Source organism: Carassius gibelio, chromosome A11, assembly GCF_023724105.1.
Source record: "Carassius gibelio isolate Cgi1373 ecotype wild population from Czech Republic chromosome A11, carGib1.2-hapl.c, whole genome shotgun sequence".
Taxonomy (NCBI): Eukaryota; Metazoa; Chordata; class Actinopteri; order Cypriniformes; family Cyprinidae; genus Carassius; species Carassius gibelio.
Window position 1 is genome coordinate 19,241,273 of NC_068381.1, and position 24,855 is coordinate 19,266,127.

Genomic DNA, 24,855 nt, shown 5'->3' on the forward strand with positions numbered 1-24,855 from the left:
AAGGAGCTCACATTTAGGTAAAGTAGCCTTGTTGGCAAGTTTGGGTGAGGAATGGCGAAAAGCACCAGATATAGGGTTTTCAGTGCCCTGAAGTTGGTGATATCACTTCTTTTGTAGCAGAAATAAACTGCAGAAAAAGCTAGGTGCCTTGCAAAATGTAATGTGTAACAGCAACACTCATTACACATCTGGTGGAGTAAAGACTACAGATACTTATTAAAAATATAGTGAAGTAGAGAGTAAAAGTTGCTAATATCTTTGATACTCAGTAAAACTACAGAGTATCCAAAAAGATACTAAAGTACAGTGGCTAATTACATTTACTACTCAAATACTTTACACCGCATTGTTCGTTCCTAGCTAATGCATAAACTAATGCATTGACAAATAAGACTTGGTAAAGTGCTAAACAGGATAGAAAATAATTTAAATAAACATAAGCTTGTGGATCAAACACACACACACACACACACACACACCAAACCTTCCAAATGTACATACACACCACTGATCTATAACAGAGAACAGTGACACATATTTACTACCCTAAAGAATGTGGGATGCATTTTGCAGGACGCTCCCTTAGATTCTTCTGGCGCACGTTTGCTGACGGTCCCTTAGCTCGCACAGCGCTGAAGCGGATCTCAGATCTGTAGCAGTGTGCCAGTGTCACTGTTTCACCGGGGAACGATACACTCGCGTTTCACGTTTAGGCGCACTACAGCCACCGGCGATGCTATGCTACATTTTTAACTGAAAGACGGAATAACAGCAAAAATGACGGTGGATTTTGAGGAATGTATTAAAGATTCTCCCCGATTCAGGTAAGAGCACACACACACACACACACACACACACACACACAGCTGACGCCTGTTCGCATGTGAACCTTCAGATTCTCTTTAAACATCACACACACACACACACACACACACATACACACAGACAGACAGACAGACATCACAACCTCTGATGTGTTTCAGGGTTCATTGTGAAATGCAAAAGATGTTTGTGTGAAGCTGTGGTTGACATTTAAAACACGACGAGTCTTAAATCAGGTCTTTTTTTTCTTTTCCTTTTTTTTTTTTGGTCTTGTTTAATTTATTAAAATATCGTCTACATAGGGAGCTGGCTACATAGACAGCATTCTGGGGCATCACATGCGCCCCCAAATGCCGTCTCGCTCGGCATCTTTCGAGGTTATGAGAAAATTCGCCGTGTTTGTAAGGAATCAGTTAAATGAATGAATGAATGAATGAATGAATGAGGGTTTTTTAAGGACACGGGTCTTTGACGCAAGAGCTCGTGTTCCAGACTCAAGTGAAGGATCCTGCGCGGAATCAAGGCGATGAATCGGTCCCTTCTGATGCAGCATCATCACGCGTGAAAGCGAGAGCAGTGATGATGCTCTGATGAATTCATGAAGGGGTGTTGCTGTGCTACACGCCAAGTATCATGATTACTAATGCAGAGACACTCGGTATTCACATGGTGCACCAGTGTGCTCATCTGATACAGTGACATCAATTATCACAGTAATCGTAATAAGTCTTACGTGTATGATGCATGTGCACATTAATAAGCTACAGAAAAAAAATGAAACTGAATCGTTGATACGCTTTTACCTTGTTATGAGTACAGGCATTTAGTATTCATTATTATTAATCATAATAGTCATCAACAGAGTCACTTTTTCAGGGCGTCTGTTTAGTTTACAATAAATAAACAAGATAAATATTGTTAGCAGGTGCTTATTTTAGTTATCAAGTGTCACACAGAACAGAATAAAAATGGATCTATTTACAAGTTTTAAAGAAAAATCATATACATTTTTCTAGTTATTAGATGAGTGATAACTCATGGGCTTTTGAATATTGTTGTGGACAACAGAGGCACGTGGAGTCAAAAAGACTGCAAACCACCGACTTCAAGGAATAGTTCCCCCCCAAAAAATGTGATTTCCAACACAACAGAATGTAAAATGCATGACATGCATTTAAAACCATTAATTAACATAATATAAAAACATGAACATATAAAAATATTAAGTTGATAAAAGCCAAATAATAAAGTTTCTGAGTGATTTGAAAACCACAAACCTTGTGTTGTTTCAAGAACCTGTTTTCTTCTACTTTCATCATTCATTCATTGGAACCCAAAATGAGAAATTCGGAAGAATGTTCTAGTCCCAGGAATGGGATCTAAAGTGCTTAAAATCACAAAAATATGATTAAATTGGTTCATGCAAGTACTCAAGATTATACAGTAACTCTGTATAAATTTATTAAAATTTTCTTTAAGCATTCATGAGAATAAAGTAGCAATGTCCGATCTGTTTTTGTGTTTTCTGTGCTTAAGCTTTAAAAGACGTTTGCAGTCTTATTCAGCACAGTGAGAGTCTTGGTTTCAGTAGTTCAGTCAGCACGGGCAGATTCTCTTCAGATGAGATCTGATGAGGTGAGTCACAGATCGTGTGGGTCTGATTCGTCATCATATATGATTGCTCAGTAGGACGCGGGAGATGATGAACTTGTTCTCCATCTCTTCAGTTCATCTGTTATCTGTTATGTCAGACATTGAGGCGTCATGAAAGTCATTCTACAGCAGTGGTATTCAGTACTCCATCATGCACATAGACATCTGTCCAGCAAGCTGTCAGTGCTTTGCCCTTCTCCGCCTCTCTGTGCCTCTGAGGCATCAAGGACTTCTGAAGGGCAGATGTGGAGATGTTCCTGGCAGACGTCCAGTATTCCCAGCTTCACTGATGCTGAAGGACTAGCACACTCTAGGGACTATACAGGAAGAGCCAAACAGCAGATCTGAGTGAAAAATGACTGTTTATCTCCATGACCCTACATGGGACAAGTGGTTTGGAGAATGGATGGATACATTTATCAAGTCACCTTTATTTATATAGCACTTTATGTAATGCAGATTGTGTTAAAGCAGCTTTAGAGTGCTGTTTCAATGATGCAAACATGCCATCTTTTGACATTTCAGACAGTCACTTAAAAGGAAATAACCTTTAAACATACTTTTTGCACTAATAAGTGCACACTGTCATCTGTGCGCTAATAAAATATGCAACACTGTACGCTTCTACTACCAAATGTACTATCTAATGAATTTAATGAAACTGGAAAGCTTTCCTGCAACATCTTGTGAATTCCTGAGTTACTGTTGCTACGTCTGACAAGCCCTGGAGCTCTCATACATCAGGTTCAGTGAAAATACATCACGGACAAAGAGGACAGAGATAAAACTCCGACAGACAAGATGGAACAGGTTACTTTAGGAATGAAACAAGTCTCAGCTTTAAAATTTTGTAATTTAAAAAAAAATTCAAACCATTCAAATACCATTTTGTGGCTCTTTAATGAAAGACGGATCACTGTAGCATCAGCATGTGAACTGATCGTTACTAGTTATAACCTCACCTTACTAGTTAACCTCATTACTAGTTATAGCACAAAATAAACATGAATGAACATCAAGACACACCATTTTCAAGTCCACCAACATTAGTCTACTCTCCTGTTTGGTTGGTTTGTCAGAGGAAAGGGAAGATTCGCTGTTATGATTGGTTAGATGGCCTGTCTATCAGACTTCCGATGAAGGGTCAATTAAAGCTGTAACCGTTGAGTGCATAAAGTGTCCAACATTCCACGCTTTTTTTTTTTTTTTGGTTATTTAAGTATATCACCCGAGTAGTGAAGTTCAGGTGTGAATGCACTATTCACACTATTTTTACTACAAAATGACATAAAATAGTGCATAAGTACAAAAAAGATTTGCGATGCACCTATATTAAGGATTTATTATGCATCAGGGACACTGAGCTTGTGTGATTACTTCCTGTCACATGCACATGCTCTCAAGTGGAACAAGTTTAGGTTTGGAACGGGCCCTTGTGCACTATTTAGACTGTGGTAAAGTCACGTAAACGCCATGCCAGCTCCAGACCTGATGGGGGCAGCAGAGAGGGTAATGCTGTTGTTTTAAGAACCGAATAAAGTTAGCAAAACATGCTAACATGCAAAAATGGGAAAAATGTATCTACTTTAATTTACTGTGTAAATTAAACATGCAATGTGATGAGGATATGTGACAATAATATAGCTTACTACTATTTGAAAAAATTACGATTGGTTAATTAGAACTTTTTTCACATACTTTTAAAAAAATAGTGTGCGGTATACAGTGTATACTTAATATGCAGTACGCTAGTATTCTATTCTGAACACAGCACCTTTAAAGATAGCATTTCTGCTTTTAGTGGCAATCACTCGTTAGATTTGCCTCTTACAGTAAAGTTACTCCTTTGTCTAAATTAAGTATTAGACATATCCTATAGACTACAAGATAATCAAAGGAATTTCTGTCTATTTTCATCTAAAAATCACATTTTCCAGTTATCAAGCATCTACAGAACTGACCAACTCTTGGAGAAATAAACACAAAACATGATCCTCCACTGAGTCACTCCAGCCAAAAAACGAACTGAATAAAACTGGCAGTGTGTATGTGGACATGCTGATGGACAGCCGGCTGCTGTTGTATAACACAGCGAAACTGGGACATGGAGAGTAGGAGGCAGCAACCGAAATGATCTCATTCATTCAAGCAGGCTGTCAGCTTTCGGAAAGGTGGAGGTGCAGACATGGGTTTGACATGCTTCAACCTGCAGGCAGGATCAAGACAAGTCAGAGCAGAGTATTAAGGGAAATCAGGTGTGGCTCCAGTACATACTGCACTAAGATGATTACTGCATAAAGTACAAACGGCTGATTGAAATACAGCCATCTAGGTGGGACAGTGTTGCGTCTGAATTCTATTCTTTTATAGTATTCCTTCAACTAAATTAAAAACTTATGTCTAGACCATTGATGAAGTGTGTTCTTCAAGCATACGGGTGTGTAAGATAAATACACCTTCTTAGTTTTGTTGCCATTGTTCTTATGTTGTTGTATTTTTTTTTTTTTGGTTTAATTTTTGGACCTGTATACTAACAACAACCACAACAACAGTTTACTCTGGTGTTGTAGAACAAGAATTTAACCATGAAGAGCAGCTACTTTGTTTCTTAGCGGTCACAGAAATGCTGTTTAGGGAATATTCGCGGACAAAATCTATTCATTTAAAAAGGAATCCACGCGATCTGGAATTTTGCGGAAGGCAGAAGATTTTCACATGCAGATTTCACAACTGGTTTGTTGGTTAACATATTTGAAAGTGATTTGTGAGACATTGTTGCACTAACGTGCACTTCACTTGACTTTGTGCCATTCACCTGCCCTGTGTATTTCTATGGCTGCCACCCTAATAGTTGACAAAGTTTTTAGCCAAAAACGACAACGGCATTTTGGGGACTGAAAAAATATTTTTGAAAATGGGATTTTAAAGGCAAGCGTGAACAAACATACACAACAGTGGCAGAGAGAGTTTGCTAACGTTTCTTCAGCAAAGTGTGGACTTCACCAATATTAAAACCAACAGTGTAGTCGCATCATATACATCATATAATCGTCGCTTCCCTACAGGTGCTGTTTAACAACGGGGACAGCGCCAACTACTGGCCTGGCATATGCAATAAATCGTTTTGGCCGTTTTCGCGGATATGTGTAAACGCGAATCATTTTGAAAACGTTGTTGTGTATACGTGAAACTTAAAAAATGCAAGGGAAAAACTTTTCAGTTTTTGACCACATTGTTGTCGTTTGAACGTAGCCATAGTTGACTAGAATTTTATTAGTTGATTATTTGCAAAAAAAATCTCTGTGTTCGTGCTATACAGATCATTAATGGAAATGTCTACTTTTAAATGAACCAATTCAACAAATCAAAAACAAAAATTCTCTCATTATGTAATCCATAATAAAGGTGCATCCACTGTACAGCAGCCCACTCTAACTCCGAAAACAGTATATTGTAAGTAATTAATAGAAAATGATAGTAGTTGATTAGTAAAGTCGGGGGCAGGCCTATGTATTTCAGTGTTTTTACCTTTCATGATTCCCTGAATTGGAATTGGATAGTGATGTCCCTAAATATTCCCACCCCAACTGCTGGGCCTGTTGAAGAGTGACTGGCCCTCTATTGTGATGTCCGCTTTTGTGTATGTGTTTTCAAGAAAGCTTCGTCAGTGAATGTAAGAGCAACAGCATGTGGCAAACAGTTTTGCACCACAGCCTTTTCACAAGCTCCAAACTGAAGTCACTCTCACACCTGTCACAAAACCCTTCATTCAGTCTGAACCCATGACCGCCAGCGACCTCTTCTTTGACAATGTTGTTGAACTGGCATGTGACGACTCCGGTCACACCTGCCTTTCACAGAAATGTGCCCGTTTACACACAGTGGCCCACAGAGGTCAAGGTTTCACTCTGATGTGTGTGGCTGGTTTACAGTAAGCCTCATTACTTCCTCTGTGGATTAAAGCAGAGCCGTCGAACAACAAAATCAAGTTTGTCTCCAGAAGTCACAGAGGGTGAACTGAATAAACCATTCTGACAAACTTAGTTCATGCTGTTGATACTCCCGACAGCACACTTAGCCATGTGTCAAAACAAGCCCTGAAGACGCCAAACAAGTGCTGGCCTTTTAGACAGATGTGGAACAACAATATATTTTCAGTTTGGTCACTAATGTCACAGGAAACGCCCATTTTTCTCTGGGATCCTACAGTGAGGGAAACGGACAGTTATGGGGTCGTGACCCTTGAACACTGCATGTGTTTCTAATGGATGGGTTTCCTTAATCGGCCGAGTGGAATGCATGAGAAGAATATATGAGTTAAGATGACAAGGAAGGGAACCGGAGAACAGGATACGAGTGTTTTGCCATAATGCTCCTTTAGCACGCCGCCTGACCTTTGCTGCTCCTCAATTCACTCTGTAGTGGTTGTATAGATGGAAAAATAAGAAAAGCTGTATTTAAATCATGGCAACTCTCTCATTGTTCGTAAATTGTAATGTATATATAGCCAATATAAATTAGAAAAAATATGTATGTATGTGTATATATATATATATATATATATATATATATATATATATATATATGTGTGTATGTATATCTGTTTGTACGATAAATTTACCTCAGTAGCACGCGTGCAATACAGTTCTGCGTCTGAGTGAACCTGCTGTTAAACAGAGAACCTTTAATGACGTTTTTAGTCCAGATTCACTTCATAATGTCAGTCGAGTGTTGAAATAACTTTCTTTTGTGATGTCACATGGTTTCAGATTTCATATGAGGCAAAAATCATAATATTTAATAGCATTCTATACAGTGAAAAAGGCGATTAGCACTGCATTATAAATATACTTTAATCTTATAAAAATACCCGAGGTGCTTAAAGAACACAGATTAACCTTGTGTTATCACACTCGCATGTTTGTTGACTTCATGCTTCATCAGTTAAAACGGCTCTGTCTGCATTTTAATCCGCTACTGCTATACCTTTGTCCCTATAAGGGATTTAAGTTTTGGATTTGTTTGGAATATTAATGTCCTTTGACAATCACATGCCAGTTTAAGTGATGAACTGCACGGCTTGTGGTTGTTTTCAGAGATGGTGACATATGTTTTATTCTGGTGCCACAAATTTGTTGTCTGTGCTACAAATCTTTCAAGCTATGTGCGGAAAAAGTTAATGATATTAGCCCTGATGTCTATGTACTGTAAATAAATATAGTTTTCATTTGAATGCCTCAGTTGAACAACCATATTCAGCCGTTCCAGTTAGTCTAAAGTATCTACATCTGTTTTATATCTTTAGACAGGCCATGATCTCCATTCTAGATTCAATAAACCTGCTTTCATAATCATACATCCTGATTCTTTCACAAATGTCAACAGGATGTAATCTACTCTCTCCAGCATCACCTTTTGTGAACAGTCATTATTATTTCTTCCTCTGCTTCCTTATGTGTAAACCAGTATAAATGGTCTGATATTGCAAGTCACACGCTGAGGAACATTGAAATCCATAGAAGACAAATTAAACAGTTGCTTACCATACCCCAGCGATTTGATTCGCACACATTGGTTTCTTGATTTGATGTATTAAATCCCATAACTCTATTCCATTAGAAAGGTCAGGACAAAATAGATCGCTATTGACCTGATACAATAAATCTGATTCCCTAACGTTGGTAAAAAGTACTCAGTGGATTGAATTATGATTGCATTCTGGGCCCTAGCATTTGATCAGACGCTATATAGATTGTTATAAACCCAATAATCCCAACGGATTTATCATATAAAACAGGTTTTCACAATAAGTGTGTTTGCATTAGGTCCGTTTTCTGACTCGGATTAAACCCTGAATCTCATCTTTCACTGCATATAAAAGAGCCTCGGAGAGCAATAACGGGAAGTAATATATGTAGAATCAGTGGTAATCGAAAACAAACAGACACTGTGGGGAATTCAGTTGCGCTGGTCCATCTAATTTTAATAATGTTTTGTACATATGATTGTAAAAAAAAAAATGTAAAATTCATTTTAAACGTTGTAAGTTCTTAGAAATTATTTAAAAAAAATTGGAAAACTTTAAAATACCATTTGCAGCAAAAGCGTTTATTTAATGATTAATGATTTGTTTATTTAATTATATGTTTATTTTCCCCATTGTAATATCAGGACAGTTGTACCACCCTAACTTATTAAAATATCAGAATCAATTTAATTCAGAAAAAAAAAAAACTATTCTTATCATAAAATAGGTGTATTTAATTGCATCGTGTCATTGACCCATACTAACCCTCAATATTTTAGTTTCATCAAGTCATTACACTTCGATTTATTTGACAAGCCAACGTTCAGGTTTCCACCGACAGAACAGCCAGGACCCAAGCGTTCACCATAAACCAGATCCTAGATGAAGAAAGGCTTGTGATAAAGTTAAAACTCAAAGAACTGGTTTTCTTGTGAATGCTGTTCCACCGTGGCTTGAAACACATGCTGGGAATACCAGGACGTCCTCTTTCATGTCAAAACCATGCCAGTGCCACTGAAGACCTTCAAAGCAGCACATCAAATTAAGTCACTCTGGTCTGCTGTGTGAAATATGTGGTCGTTGGCTAAAGGTATATGTTTTATTGTTTTTTCTAGCACATTTTCTTCATCTAGTTTGTGCTGAGGTCTCCACATGCAGTTTATTGGTCATTGATCTCCACAATCAGCCCAGTGTCCATTGACATAATTCAGAATAAACATATTGTGTAATTTGTACATCATTCCAATGGATTACCCATTTCTTGGACTGTCTACATGCTGTTTCTCACACAACACATTGTGAAGATTAGTGAAGCATGCAGACAGAGTATTGCACTTGTTTGGATTGGTTTATCTCTTTAGAGGTACTGTATCTCTGTCTGTTGATCTGTTGATGTCAGGCTTTAGTTCAAGCTCAGTGAGTCAGTTGGTCCTTAAAGGGATGGTTCTAAGAAAAACAAATTAGATCATAATTTCTTCATCCTCATGTCATTCCAGAAATGTAAGAATTTCTTGTTTCTGTGGAACACAGAGATATTTTGCTGAACGTCTCAGTTCATACGATGGAAGTTAATGGGTTCCGGTGTCATTTTGGACCCCATTGATTTTCATTGTGCGCGCAAAAACTACGCTATTGAAACATTCTTCAAAATAACTCATTTTGTGTTCTGTGGAAGAACAAAGAACAGCGCAGGAGTGCAACTAAAGAAATTACAGAAACCAGAATGGCCAGATCCTGAAGGCAGTGACTTCTATTATCAAGATGAAGCCTGTGAAGTAATCTCCTGTATCTTCTCAGTCTGTAGACATTGTCGCTTCTTCCGGTCCTACACAATGGTGAAGGCATGTTCCCTTAGGCGCACATCATGAGTCTAGTGATTCATGACAGTGATATCTGTTGAAAGAACCCTGTTAATCTTGGTTGCACACCCATATCTTTACAATAAAGGGTTCATTGTTGCTCATGTTGAAGGGTCTGAACAGCAAGCCATGATTAATAAGATTCGAATTTGTGAGGTTTGATTAAATCCTTGTCTGTCTGACGGTTGTACTTTGAAAGAGGTGGTTTAATCAAACAAAGAAAATGTTGAAATGGACTTAATTGGTGTTGAGTGCTGGAGCCGTGTTGACAAAAACCCAGAAGACTATTTTATGATGGATTCCCTTAAGATTTTCCATTGTTTTTTTTATGTTGGGATTTTTCAATATATGAGTAAAAGGAGAATCTTGATGATACTTGGACATTTTGCTCTATAGCGTAATTTTTACACACACTGGAAAAATATAAATTAGTAGTTTTAACAAAAACGTATGTTTGTGAACTAAGATTGTTGTGTTCAGTTTACGTTTTACATTGTACATTTTTTATTTTAAAATTTGAAAAAAAAAAACTGGTAGAGCATTGCGTTAGCAAGCGCAAGGTCAGGGGTTCGAATCCCAGGGAACACATGATAGTAGAAAATTATTAGCCTGAATGCAATGTAAGTCGCTTTGGATAAAAGCGTCTGCTAAATGCATAAATGTAAATGTAAATGAAACCCCATTATAAAAACCCATATGAAAATCTTGAGGGAACCCATGACAAATGGTCATCCAATTTCTGACTTCATGTCTGCAGTCTCTCAATTGTTCTTCACTTCTGAGTGGGTCTAGGACTTTATTAAAGGAATGAAATTGCTGAATGTGTGAGGTTGCATTATAGGTTGAGGTCATAACTGAGTTCAAAGGTCTTGTATTAATGATGTTTGGCAGGGCTTCACTGGGTTTCACATTCCTTCTAGATTCTTCTAGATTCTCAGCTCTTCAGTTTCTTCACCTCCACACTTTGGTGGCATAGACCATCAGCCAACTTCAGTGCATGCTTGACACAATCTTAAGGGTCATCTTCAGACACCTTAAATGACAATGCCTATGGCCTCATTAGCTATGTTTCCATCACCGTTTTTTGCCGTCGCATTTTGAAGTACTGTATCGCATCAGAAACGAGGGATGCAAACAACATTTTGAAGACAAAAAAAAGATTGCTTAATGAGTAATCTGTCCCACGAGGACCCTGGAAGTATTGGTTTTAGAGTGTTCTATTTGTGGACCGGAGGAATCTGGACGCCTGCTTTGTATCAATTTTTGTGATGGGTTCTTATGATACCGCACTGCTGTTTGTGTCTAGTCTTCCTCATGTGTTTTGCAGCTATTGTTAGTTGTTTATTGTTTCTTTTGCTTCTGCTCTGTTTCATTTGCACTTCTAACAGATTCATTTCTGGGTCACTGGATTGTGTCCCCCTTCAGCAGTTTATGCAAACATGTTTATGTTCATCCTACATCTGGAGCTCTCCAGACGGTCCATGACATCACTGTCAATGATCCTGTGTGAATAATTTAATTGGCTCTTATTAAAACATTATAGTTATGGCATCACGACTTCTTTTGCTCATAATTGAGGTTGACTTTAGGTTTAACAAACAGTTTTTAGTATTAGGGGTCAATGGGCACCATCAACTGTTGGGTTATCCACATGCATTTTTGTGTGAACTATCCCTTTAATTGCTAAAATTGAAATGAAATGTATTAAAACAAAATGTAAATATTTTTAGCATTTAAATATACTAAAGCTGAAATAAAAAGAAAGCTAAATAGAAATATTACCTAAGAAAAATGACAAAAGCATGTAACAAAATGACTAAAATAAAATTGAAAAAGCTTATTTTTAAAATAGGAATAAATACTTTATGGTTACCTCTGCAGCAAGGTGTTATCTTTTCAATAAAACATCATTATTTACTGTAAAATGATACTGCGTTATACAGAAAAGAAGCCATATGATAAAATAACTTCACACTTTCAGGGCTTCAAACCCAAACAACTGGTTCTGCTTGTCATGTCGTTCCCAATGCAGTTCTTTAGCATTCCTCAACTGTGTTGCACATAAAAACATGTGCTGCTGTTTAAAGCAAACCCATACTGTCTGCAGCTCGGACATGATATGTTGCTTTTGGCCACAAATGAATCACTGAAACATAGGAGAAAAGATTGACACGGGCATGTAGACTTTTTATCCCTCCGAAATGTTGTGTTTGAGCACTGTGAAATAAGTGTATCTCAAGTATATGTAGTACTGAGCAATCCTTCAGTCTGTTGTCTACATATTTGTTGTATAGATGTTACAGTTTATATTGTGCTTTTGCAGCAGAACAGCTAAGAATTATGGGAACGTTGGGGTCATTTTTAGATTTACAAGATTCCATGGCTAAGATGCATGTGTGATGCGAAATGTGTTTCACCAGTGATCTGTTTCATCATCCTCAAATAACAGCGACTCCACTGTTAATAATATCAACAAGCGATGATGGCTGGTTATGGTTACTGGCCCACACTTTAAGTATCATTTATGTTCTCAGCGACGCTACATGCAGTGATTAAACGGCTCTCTGTTAGACTTCTGTTAGTGATCCAAACGTTTCTTTCGGCTATTGGCTGCCAAAGCTGTTTTTGTGTTTAAAAGGGTGGTGATTTATAGTTTCTCTCTCAGTACTCGGCCAATTGCCTGTCAAATCAATCAAACTACAGAAACTTTTCCTAACTAAAATTTTTGATTGTAAATATTTTGTTTTCTCTAGAAGGCTATTTAAAAAAAAAAAAAACTGTAACGGATGAATATTTACTTAGCAATGCACTGTTTTGTTTTGAGGTGGGGGGGGGGGCAAAATGTAAATTTTCACTTTGAGAATTGTAGCCAAATGACAGGAGGTGGGAAGTAACTTGGAAAAGATGGCAGCATCATTATTCGATTTTTTTTTACACAAAGATTGCTAGGTCTATTAATAAAACCTGTTGAGTTTAGCAATCCCTGCTGCATAATATGCCAATCGTCACAGTTCAAAAATGGTGAAAAAAATCTATTTTGGGGCTTTTTCACACTTATAATAGTTAATGCTAGGTTAATCTAAACCCTGAATAAACAGAATCCTGAGTTATCTTGCTTCATTTTCACAATTTACCCAAGGTTAACAATTATTTCTGTGTATTCAGCTGACGTTTCGCACTGTGTATTCTCAAACCCTTGGATAATGTTCTTATTTGTATATTTGCTAAGCCTGTCATTGACTGGACAAGCACAGCATGCAACCTGTTTACATAATGGCTCTAGCATTACACTTCCTTGTATTATCGCAGACCGTTTTGTTATGTTTATCCAGAATGGTCTCTCGGTGGACTATATAGGTATTTTTTTCTGTCACAATTTGACATTTTTCATTGAAAATGCTGTTTCTACAATGCACTGTGTTTCCGTGACCCTCCAAAGCATTTGAATATGAGGCACATGATTTTCTTATGGTTGCTAAGCATCTAGGCGTTCTAAAACTCTAACACCACATGGTTTCCATCTGTACACGTTTGCACTTCAATCTGTGGGTTAACACTGCAAAAGTGCTGCTAAAAAACAGTGCCATGCCCATATATAGATTATAGTTGTGAAACATATCTTTCCCCGGGGTTAAGAGCAGGGTTTAGAATGTCGATAACCAAGGGTTAAGCGCAGTGTGAAAAGCCCTTAGTTTTTTTTTGTTCAAAGTGTGTGCATGCTTGTAACTCAAGAAGGATTTCCATTGAATCATTTTCCTGTTTAAAAGACTGGAAAAAGGCATCTTATGTGGTCAAAGCTCATCATCACTGCGCTCTAAACCCAAATGTTTCTGGAGGATTGTCCTTGTACAGAGTTTGTACTGTAAGTTGCTTTGGATAAATGTATTACAGCGCTTACAGTTTGTACATTTAGCTTGTCATAAGTTCAGGAAATGGAGTATTAAATTTAATCCATTATGAATTTCTGTGTCAGATTATAATAGCCTTTGAAATAGCTAACAGTGCACATTGGAATTTATTTTTATTCCGGCTACATACACCACAGATGACTTACACAGATCTTGCAAGAACGTTAAACACAGTATGAACCTCCACTTTGGGAATTTCACAAGACCAAAAGGATGTAAAGCTGCGCAATAGTTGCACATTTTCCAGAGCTTCCAGGTCTGTCAGTTTGAGTCAGCATGGTTTAAGAGCTGGTCATGGTGGAGCCAACGGTGGAAAATCAGTACAGCTGAAATGTTGTCGCTCTTCTAATGGATGGTCTCATAGTGGGGAAGGAAGTACACGCTCAATATACTGCATGCTTGGTGTGCTCTGGAGCCCCAGTTGTGGAACCAACTGATGTGTCCTTAGAGACACTGGACTGGACCCGGTAACAGCGGACGACACAGCTTGATTATATGTTGACCTTGGAAGGAAGAGAGAGAGAATAAGTGAGTGTATTTGTTGAGGGAAGGAATGCAAAACTAAAGTTGGAATTTTGCAGTAAATCTTCTGAAGTATTTAAACACTTTTATAGCATTTTATATTTTTCCCCGAAGTCTACTTAATGGCAGTCAAGGTTTCTTGTAAAAGCTTCGAGATTTAGGCCTGACTTCTTCCATTTGTCACTGGAACATGGACTTTTTGACATGACGCCCCCAGGTGGTTAGAATGGAAAACTACACCTTCTCTATACTCACCCTCAACATTGGAGGCCCCCAGGGCTATGTCCTCAGTCCTGTGCTTTTCTCTCGTTAAACCAGCGACTGCATGGCTGAACACCGTTCTAACAAACTGATGAAGTTTGCTGAGGGCAAATCAACGCATTTACTACTTACTAGCGGTTGACACATATACATTTTTTGACAGCCGATGCCGATATCTTGGAAAGCAGGGGGCCCAGATATAAGTGTGTGTGTGTGTGTGTGTGTGTATATATATATATATATTAGGGGTGCTCCGATCACGATCGGCAGATCGTTATGCGCATCTCGTCAGTAAAGCCGGTTTTCTAATCAGCGGTTATTTCCATCAGGTGCGTGATTTCACATAGAGCAGCTGTTACTACACAGAGCCGTTGTTAATAGAGAAGATGCGCAAATCACATTAATTTTCAGCGTTTTTTGGCGCATCTTCTCAGTTAACAATGGCTCTGTGTAGTAACAGCTGCTCTATGTGAAATCACGCACCTGATGGAATTAACCGCTGATTAGAGAACCGGCTTTACTGACGAGATGCGCATTAACGATCGGCCGATCGTGATCGGAGCACCCCTAATATATATATATATATATATATATATATATATAACAAACTAAAACATACAATAAAAAAAATGAATACACACACAAAAAAAAAAAAACATATTAAACCCTGAGGCTCGTGACGATACACTGATGTGTAAAGGCGCAAAACGATCAGTCTGTGCAAGAAACTGAACAGTATTTTTATAATTTTTACCTCTGATTCATACAGTGTCTGAACTGTTAAAACTTTCTTTTCCATTTTTGGATGAACTATGCCTTTAATAATGCTTTCCACCTTAAAATGTGTTTTAAAATATATTGAAAGTAATGATTAAAATGTGTACACTTACACGTATTAAATGCGTTCAAGGAAATATAGAAAATATGACTTTAAAATATGACACAAGACATTCAAATATCTGTTAAATATTATTTTTTTTAGGCCTTGTGAAGCCAACATAAATATAAAAATAAATTTCTAAGAACTTGGTGTATGTTTTAACTAGATTCCCTTTTTTTACCATAGCTTCTCTTATTTTCCATTGACCCTTTACTGAACAGACTGGTTTGCTGCTTTACTTTTAAGACTGAAATACTTCAATGGTCTATTATGAATGGATAGTCAGTGGATAGCCATGTAAACATGGATTATCATATCTTACTCCTCTCATGGTTCTGATGCCAATACCATGCAGAAGATATTTGCTGAGTGTAGAGTAAATAAATCTGCTTTCTCAATTACATGACATTGAAAATAATTTAAACTGACTCGCTGCATCTGATGTTTACTTGGAATTAACACAACCAAGTGTGCTAAGGCTTTAGTCCTCAAATACGCAAACAGACTTTGACCCATATTTTGCCTATAGCTGCTGATGCACTGTTGTCCTGACACTGCTGCAGAACGTATGTGAACATGCAGTACATGTGCATCGTCTTCTAGAAAGGACAGACATCTCTGAGAGATTATGTAAACCTTCACGAAAAGAGGGCAAACGCACTCCCGCTTCTCCCTTCGACTCTGGCTCAGCTCTAGCATCCTTTTCGCTACATTAGGAAAGTGATTTTATTAAACCAATACAGCTAAATTTTGTGTTCACATTTAATGTGAAGTGTGTCAATCCATATGACACAAAATGTGACCTTGCTAAATATTGCTAAATAAGGGTTTTGTATGAACACGGCTGTTATAAACTCCTTCAAGCAAAAATATATCACTGCCAACACTGTTTTGGTTGATTCAGAAACCTGTTCTAACATGTGATGAACTGAATATTGTCCAGGCAAATAAATCTGACAAAATTTGTCGTTAGCTCCAAAATCAGCTAATGGCCTCGCCATGGAATAATTTTGCGTATTTGTTTGTAAAATCTAGATTTTATTTGAGTAATATATAAAATATAAATAAATAATAAAATAAATAAATAATATATATATGTGTGTGTGTGTGTGTGTGGGCATGTTTTTGTGACATATCAGGACACAACTCTGTATAATGACATGGGTATGACAAGGTATTACAAGGAGAAGGTGACTTATGAGGACATAACCCATGTCCCCATTTTTCAAAACGCTTATAAACCATACAGAATGAGTTTTTTTGAGAAAGTAAAAATGCACAAAGTTTCCTGTGAGGGTTAGGGTTAGGTGTAGGGTTGGTGAAGGCAGATAGAATATACAGTTTGTACAGTATAAAAACCATTACGCCTATGGGATGTCCCCAGTTTTCACAAAAACAAACGTATGTGTGTGTGTGTGTGTGTGTGTTTGAGAGAATCTAAGATAACAAGAAGTCATATTTGGAGAATAAAGTAAAAATTACGAGAATAAATTCAAAGCATTGAGATTAAAGTTGATTCACATTAATTAACTTTATTCATGCAATATACTACTTTATTCTCAACATTATGATGATTTATCTCATAGTGCTACAACTATATTCTCAACAACATACTACGACTTTATTCTTGAAAAACTACAACTTTAATCTCATAATGCAACAACTTTATTCTTAAAATATTACAACTTTATTCTCATAATTTTGAATTTATTTTCAAAATTTGATGACAATTTTACATCGCACTTAAAGGGACACTAAGTAGGAATTACTCCCATCTAGTGGTGAAATTGTATTTTGCTTTCAAACTAATTTTGCTCTCCAGCGCCTCGCTTTTTCAAATGCGCGTTGCATCTACGGTAGGCGATATGTACCAAAAAGCTTTGACTGGATGTCTTCTAATAGCACTTCGTCGAGTTTTCCTTCAGGTGAACAGGTGTGTTATTTCAAACAAACAGCAACATGACCATAAACAAACGAATGTTAGAGTATGAATTACTGACTGTGGAAAACATGAAATATTGTAATTAGTAGTTATGTCTTCTTTATTCGTTATATTTTCTGAATAATGTGCATTGTTAGATATAAAAAAAATATTGTAATATAGATTGTAACACTGACTTACCTGTCGAGAAGAAAACTGGCCACTTCAGCGTCTCTTTTGAAATCTTTATCCAGCATTAGCTCTTTCCACCTAGAAAAAGCTTCCCCGACATTAACTCTTGTTTTCTGTAATCTACGGTCACGTTTCCTTTTACGTTCTATTTTTGACTGTTTTGGCGACTATGTTTTCTTCTCCTGTGGCGCGGCTTATGTATGGTCCATAATAAGAATGCAATCCAGACTTTTAAACTTGCCGGTGCAGTTTCAAGCGCCTCTCACTGCTCTGCACCTGCCTTTCTGGCTCTGACCGAAAACGCGTTGTGGAAACGCGTTGGCTTAGTACTTTTTGTCCCTCTCTGCTATTATAGTTTTGCAAGATGGCGGAACTACATGGAAGCCTCCGTCGACCTACCCGTCCCATGTATATAAAGATAATAAATTCTTCATATACGAGGATTAGTTTAAACATTGGCATAGGTATTTGTACACCATTGAGGGCATATTTATGAATAAAAATATTGATTTTAGATAATAAAATACCTAAAAAGTTACTTATTGTCCCTTTAAATAATGTAGTAGATTTGCTGTTATTATTAAAATGTAAATATACGCTAAAAATTTGATTCATCTGTGAAAAGTTAATATGGAATCGCTAGGATGAGCGATAGTGAGTACTTATTAATTTTGTCAAGTGACGTGTATATTTCCAATTAATGTTCTCCTCAGATATTAAAAAACATTATTTTAATAAAGAATTTTAAGTCTTTAACCAAACCATCCAGTTCTGAGATGAAGCGCAACATTAGAACCTTTTATTTGAAATAAAAAATTCTAGGGACGGTGCTGAACGGCCACTTTTATGATCAAATCAGCAACAATCATACAATATAAAACTATTGAGTGAGTTTAAATTACAATATACTAGAGACTGATTTATTTGTCATTTTCTTTGTGTTGTACAAGCCAGATTTCAGGTTATAAAAAGGGTTTTAAAATGTTTGAAAAGCCCATACTGGACGTTCTCCATCTAGATGGCTTCTCTCACGGTCTCGTTGAGTCTGTTGGACAGTGCTAAATATTGCTTCCTCTCGGGGCAGCCTTCCCTGCAAGGAGCAATGTGTCAAGGCTTATCCGTTTGCTCTGGGTCCCCGTGCCAAACACAACACCCCGCTAAGAGAATTAGTTTCTCGCTCCAGAGTCCTGGCACTGTCCAGTCCGAAAAATTACACCCTGGCCAGTACTTCTCTCTCTGAACTTCCTGTGAGATGTCCGTCTAATGCTGCGTCTATTGCCAATGGGCTGCCTTAACTTAATGCCTAAAACCCATGCCTAAACTTAATTTGGTTAATCTGCTTGGCCTACACACTATGCAAATGTTCAGTTATTCAATTGTATGTTTTTATCTCCTCAGCCATTCTGAATTGTTCAAAACAGCAGGATGTTAAGAACTCACATAAGACGTGACGCAACCACCAAAAATTGCTATAGCAATGATGTTTAAATGTGAAGGGTTTAATGATGCCGCTGTTGCAAGAGAGATTCGCCACACAAACTGTATAGCCTAAGCTACTGTATATGACAAAGCATCCCATGAGCATGCTAATTAAAACACTGTAATTAAAATCGGCATTAAAAATATACACATACAAAATTTTGATTAACTAGTTGACCAAAGTAATCGACCACTTGTCATCTGTCATGACCTATAGCTTGTAAAAAGTATGAGAAGTCATACTTTTAACTATCCCGAAGAAAAGTTGGCAGCCTGTTCTAGATGTTAACGTGTTTCTGGACCCTTTGTACTAATCCTGAAAAAAGGAGGGTTGTTGTAGAATTGATCCTCTATGCCAAGGAATTCTGCACCCAGATGGAAAACCGTACTGCATCTGGCTTGGTTATGAAATGTTGATGTGCTTTTTTTCAAACAGTGTGCTCTATGGTAATGTAACCGCTGTGGTTAATGACTGTACGCTACTGGATTGCTTTGAGCAGAGGGTTTTTTTGATTCTAGATTTTTTTTAGTCTCCCTCTCTGAGATATTTGAGGTTTCTGGAGAGACATCAAGCCACAGTCGTTCTGCCCTGGGTTTGAATCATCTGGCTGGTGAACATGCTGCATGGGTGGGCCTGAGTACTCTTAGACTTCCATGCATTCTGACGCCATGTCGATCTGTCGTGCGTATTGTTACGGCCCATAAATTGCACTGAAAGTACATTTATGACTTATGATCAGGTGTAATTATTGGTTTGTGGTGCTCCACATCAGCGGAACTAAAGCAAGCAATTGAAAATAAGATTGCATATTGGGTTTAATGTGGCTAGAGAGCTTCTACCGAAGTTGGGGCTCCATCAGATATACATGACATGCTAATGTTTTCAGTGGCAGAAAACAAGCCTGGTTTTTTCAGTTTGCTCTCACTTACTCCCAGACCATGGTTGCTCAAACAAGCCAGTAAAAACACCATTTCCCAACATCCTCTTAAAAAGCGATTCCCATGGAAGGCAGTAGCCATTACAGGAGCAACTTGATTATTCACCCTGAAGATGAGGTTGTGACAGTCTCCATTATCAGTAGAGGATGTGATGAGTTGAGTCTTTGGCACTGCTCTGTAATTCCTCACTGGATGACAGCAGGTTATAAGTGCCAAATTAAGTTATAAACAAAAAAAACATACGTAGTATTAATGGAATATTATTGCTTACTATTATCTGACAAAGCTTTACAGCCATATCAAAATCATGTGGTGCAACCTATAAAGTCATATGGTGCAACCAATATAAAGGAAATGATGTAGAAAGTCACACCATACTCCATACATTAATCACATTGAAACATTTCTTCTCCCATATGAAACCAGGTTTCTTAGACACTTTTATTTATAATTGACCCCATTATATTTGACTTGTGTGTAGTGTGATATGATATACCTTGATGTTACAACATATTTTAAAGTGATTGTATGAAGGAAAACAAATGTTTACTGAACAAGCATGATGCTTATTTGTTCAACCCATACTGTGAATGCAACACTAGTATAGGCAGGGAAACACTGATGTAATATTTGAACATTAAGGAACAGGAATGGAGAGCCATAAAACAGTACAAGTATAGTGCTGTATGAACAAGAATGCTGTGTTATTGCTTCAGATCTGATGGTGTACTCTGTGCAGATGTTTAACGGTTTTAACGTTGCCTAATGCTTGGCGTAGTGCGTAGGTCTTTAGCTCACTTAGGGAAAAGGTGCCATTCGCTCCCCTGCAGTTTGCAGAGGAAAGATTGAGGCCAAAGTAAACCTAGCCTGGCCGACACTTTTAGTACTTGTTTTCCTCTCACCACAAATGAGGTCTTTGCACTTGGGTTGGTTTTTCTCTGAACTGTCTCTCAAGCAAACAGTCCTGCTCCTGAGGGATCTATTTGGTAAAAGACCTCATGGTTCTGCCACCTTCTCGTCTGGTCATTCTCCTGTTGAGATGTTTGGATCTCAATCCACAAGGCGGACTAGGGTAATAACTCTCACAGCAGTGACTCTCATGGACCTTGGACTACAGAAGATATTGCTCAAGACGGATGGGAACATCTGGCAACTGTCGTTTCTTCTCAACTCTGGATTTTCTCCAACTCCTTTGGCCCATTTTCCCATGTTCCAAGATTTGGGGATTGGGAACAGCTCACTCCATTAAACAGGACAGCTTCACACCCTCACTAACAGATGCTGTACAGCTGATGGGCGGCATCTGATCCTGTCATCCAGTGCAGCTGAAGACTCTTCCTCTACACCATCTTAAATTCATTATAATGCTGTTAACGTGCTTCTCCCAGTGCGACAAGTTAAAGGGGTGATAAACGGGATCATACCTTCATGTTACAGTTAGCATGTTGACGTACGACGGTATGATCTGGGAGGCTCTAATGCTCTCTCTGGGTGTGGAGGGTGAGACCCTTGTCATTATGTCTCCGTGCCGCTCTCTGATTTAGAGGGAGGTGTAGTACCAGGATGATCAAACCAACAGCAGTGATGTGTGGAGGTTAATGCTAATGAGTCTACATGGCCACCCGCCGAGTCCTTGATCTTATACTTAATGTGATGCAGCAAATATCATGGTGTTGTGAGTGACTCACGGACCCAATTTACATGTACTTAAAATGTCTTAAATTAGGGAGATATTGCAAAAAACAACATTTTACATTCAACTGGGGGTTAAGAGCATGACAAACCTGAATGCCGCTTTTTCATCTCAAGAAGATTTATCAGAATAAGTGAGCATGTAGGGGTGCGCGATAAATATCGTACGATAATTAATGCGCATCTCGTCTGTAAAGCCGTATCTAATTAGCGGTAAATTCCATCAGGTGCGTGTTTTCACATAGAGCAGCTGTTACTACACAGAGCCGTTGTTAACTGACTAGCTGCGCAAATAAACGATGATAATGAACGTAGATTTGCAAAGCTAGTCAACGGCTCTGTGAAGTTACAGCTGCTCTATGTGAAATCACGCACCTGAGGGAATTTACAGCTGTTTAGATAACCGGCTTTACTTATGAGATGCGCATTAATTATTATACAATATTTATCGCGCACCTCTATGAGAATGTAAACGTTTTTTTTGGGACTTGTGCCTTTCTACAACTTTATCCTGGAGACATTTTGACAGTGCCTTGCCACACATAATTGATTGTTTGCTTCAGTTGCACTACTAAGTTCTGAAATGCCATGTGGTGTTATGCTTATTAGAGCATTTAGCAAAATGCTAACACTAAACTCTATTGCAATCAATTGTTTGAAAGTTTTCTTATACATTGCCTTATTTAGGGTACTCCAAATCAATCGTTTATGAGGTTTCAGTTAGCATGCTGTCTATGTAGACGGTAAACGACAATGCAGCTTGTTAGGTTTGGAACCAAAGTAATGCACCAATTTAGTGTTGTGGTTTCTGGTGGGACTAATTTTTAGGACTGTGTATTTACACTGTGAAAGATTTAATGTATCAATTCAATTCTAATTCACAAGCTCTTTTTTCGATATATTTTGATATTGATTATTTGTCAAAACTCTAAATCAGTCCTGGAAATTGTGTTCATTCTTTTTAACAGGTTTATTCAAAATATAGTGAATATGTTTAGCAAAATGTTCATCTCTGTAGTAGGGCTGCACAATTATGTGAATAACAAATATGTTATTCTGCGTGCTTAAGATGCATTTTTTTCTTTCTACATGTTATCTTAAGGGATTTTCCCATGATTAAAATTTGAGTATAACATTATAATACCATTCATATTTTTACTTTTATATAATTTAAAGAAGAAACCAATCTGATGTACAGTTGACATTTGAGGCTTAATTCTATAGAAAAACACTTGTTTTCAGCTTCTTTATTTTCATATAAAAATAAGGCATGCAGTTGCATTAAACAGTGGTATAAACATCAATGTAAATTATGTTAATCATCATTAATAATCGCAATTACAATTTCAAGGGATTTTTGTCAGAATCGTGCAGCCCTGGTCTACAGTTGTTATTTTTTTTCTAGCTAACTAACAAGCCATTTTGTGAGGTAAATGTAATATTCTGTGACATTGTTTACAAGCTGTTTTATTCTACGATTGGATCTGTCCTTGAGCGATACCATTTCTTTCATCAAACCTTCTGACGTTCATTTGTGTTTATTTCACATGCTATGGCTAGTAGTAGTGAAAACAACACCACATGTTTCTCATTCGCTTTCATTGAAATACACCCAAATTTCCTTGAAAACGTCCTAAATGATCCTAATGCTGTCCTTGGAAACCTATTTTTAAATACATTCTCTAACAATTATAATAATATAATTCTCTATTGGTCTAACAGAATAAGGGACCGCTCAAAGCCAAGCTGTCATGACCAGTCACACTTGGCACAAAATGTGTTTTTAGATAACCGAGAATATACTGTGCTGTGCTCAGAATGGAGCAATGCCATATATATATAAAAAAATGTATAACTGTCTGGACACATATTGCATACATTGCCCTTTAAATTTCAACGGTTTACCTCAAAATAGCATGTTCAGTAAATGAAACATCCTCTGAAATCATTTTGATTAGGTAATTTAGAGCAAATGTTGAATCAAGAATGTGAACACATGCAAAATGCAACATTTTGCTGAAGGCATTGTGCACCCGAACCAGCCAGTCTTCCCTCTTGGTGTGAACCAAATAAATATGTCTGTGTCTCCAAAAAGAAAAAAAAAGCCCCTCTGTTCTTTCAGTTTCCCAGATAAAGCGCCTCACATTTGTTGTTTTGGTTGCTTATAAAGTAAAGCCTGTAAATAGCGGATACATGTGGACACAGATTGATATTCAGTGATCGGTTTGCTGTGGGTCCTGAAGGCTCCAGTCATTCAGCGGATGAAAACAGCCCCTGTGTTGGCCTATTGAGTTTCTTTGCTAACAGTCCAGGCTTTGTGAGCGGAAGCAGCTCTGGGAATGTGCTTAGCTGCGCTTGGACTCCGAAGACAGCGTAGCATTTTTAGTAGACGCGCAGGTGTCTCTATAATTCCCCACATCTGAGAGCATCCTTCATATATAGAGGATCTATAGCTGAACTGCAGCTGTGCTTGGCTGTTTCACGCTCTTAGAGGTCACATGACTCACAGTCAGCTTGTGATGGGCAGTGAGAGGCAAGATCATTCAAACTGTGGCAAGAGTCAAAACAAAGAACTGTCTCTCTGATTTTAGCTGAATAAAAGAGAGATTTAAAGTGGTTAATGCCTGTTAGTACTGTGGGAAGTCATTAAAGAAAGACAAACAACATGTAAGATAAAGTGCCCTTTTGCAGCAGTCAAATTTTTATCATAAAAAAGTATTATTCCCCCAAAATCTTGGCCATCAAATGGAGCAGCAAGTAAAGTTTACAGTTTCTCTCTCAGGAAATCATAAAACCTCCAAATTCCATCACATCAGTTTAACAGTCTGTGAGATAGAGGATGAGCAAAGAGAAACTACAGGACATCAGTCCACTAGAGAGAAGGACACGAGCTGCCGTTCTCACTTTACATGTTGAATATAGTCAAGGGAACTTGATTTTATTTATCAGGTTTGAGTCCAGCAGTCATAAACCACTGCTGCCACCATTTTTACTTATTATTATTATTATTATTATTATTATTATTATTGAATTATATATAGAGAGAGTTATTATTGCTGTTATTCATTTAAGTAGTACTAATTAATGAAATGAAAAATAAATGATTAAATAATTAATCATTTTAACTTAATAATAATAATAATAATTTTATAATTCCTTACATTTATATAGCGCTTTTCTAGGCACTCAAAGCGCTTTAC

The 24,855-nt window shown here is 37.5% G+C and overlaps 1 protein-coding gene across 4 annotated transcripts in view; it reads left to right on the forward strand.

Annotated features, from left to right (window-relative positions):
• Positions 1 to 575: 575 nt before the first annotated feature.
• Positions 576 to 24,855, forward strand: part of acap3b (ArfGAP with coiled-coil, ankyrin repeat and PH domains 3b) — a 65,609-nt gene continuing 41,329 nt past the window's right edge. For 2 of the 4 annotated variants that reach the window (XM_052610299.1, XM_052610300.1), the window contains exon 1: positions 576 to 824. In XM_052610299.1, the coding sequence (XP_052466259.1) occupies positions 778 to 824 (47 nt within the window). In that variant the 5' untranslated portion in view covers positions 576 to 777. The remainder of the gene's footprint in view (positions 825 to 24,855) is intronic. The other 2 variants (XR_008185952.1, XM_052610301.1) reach the window with 1 other exon arrangement.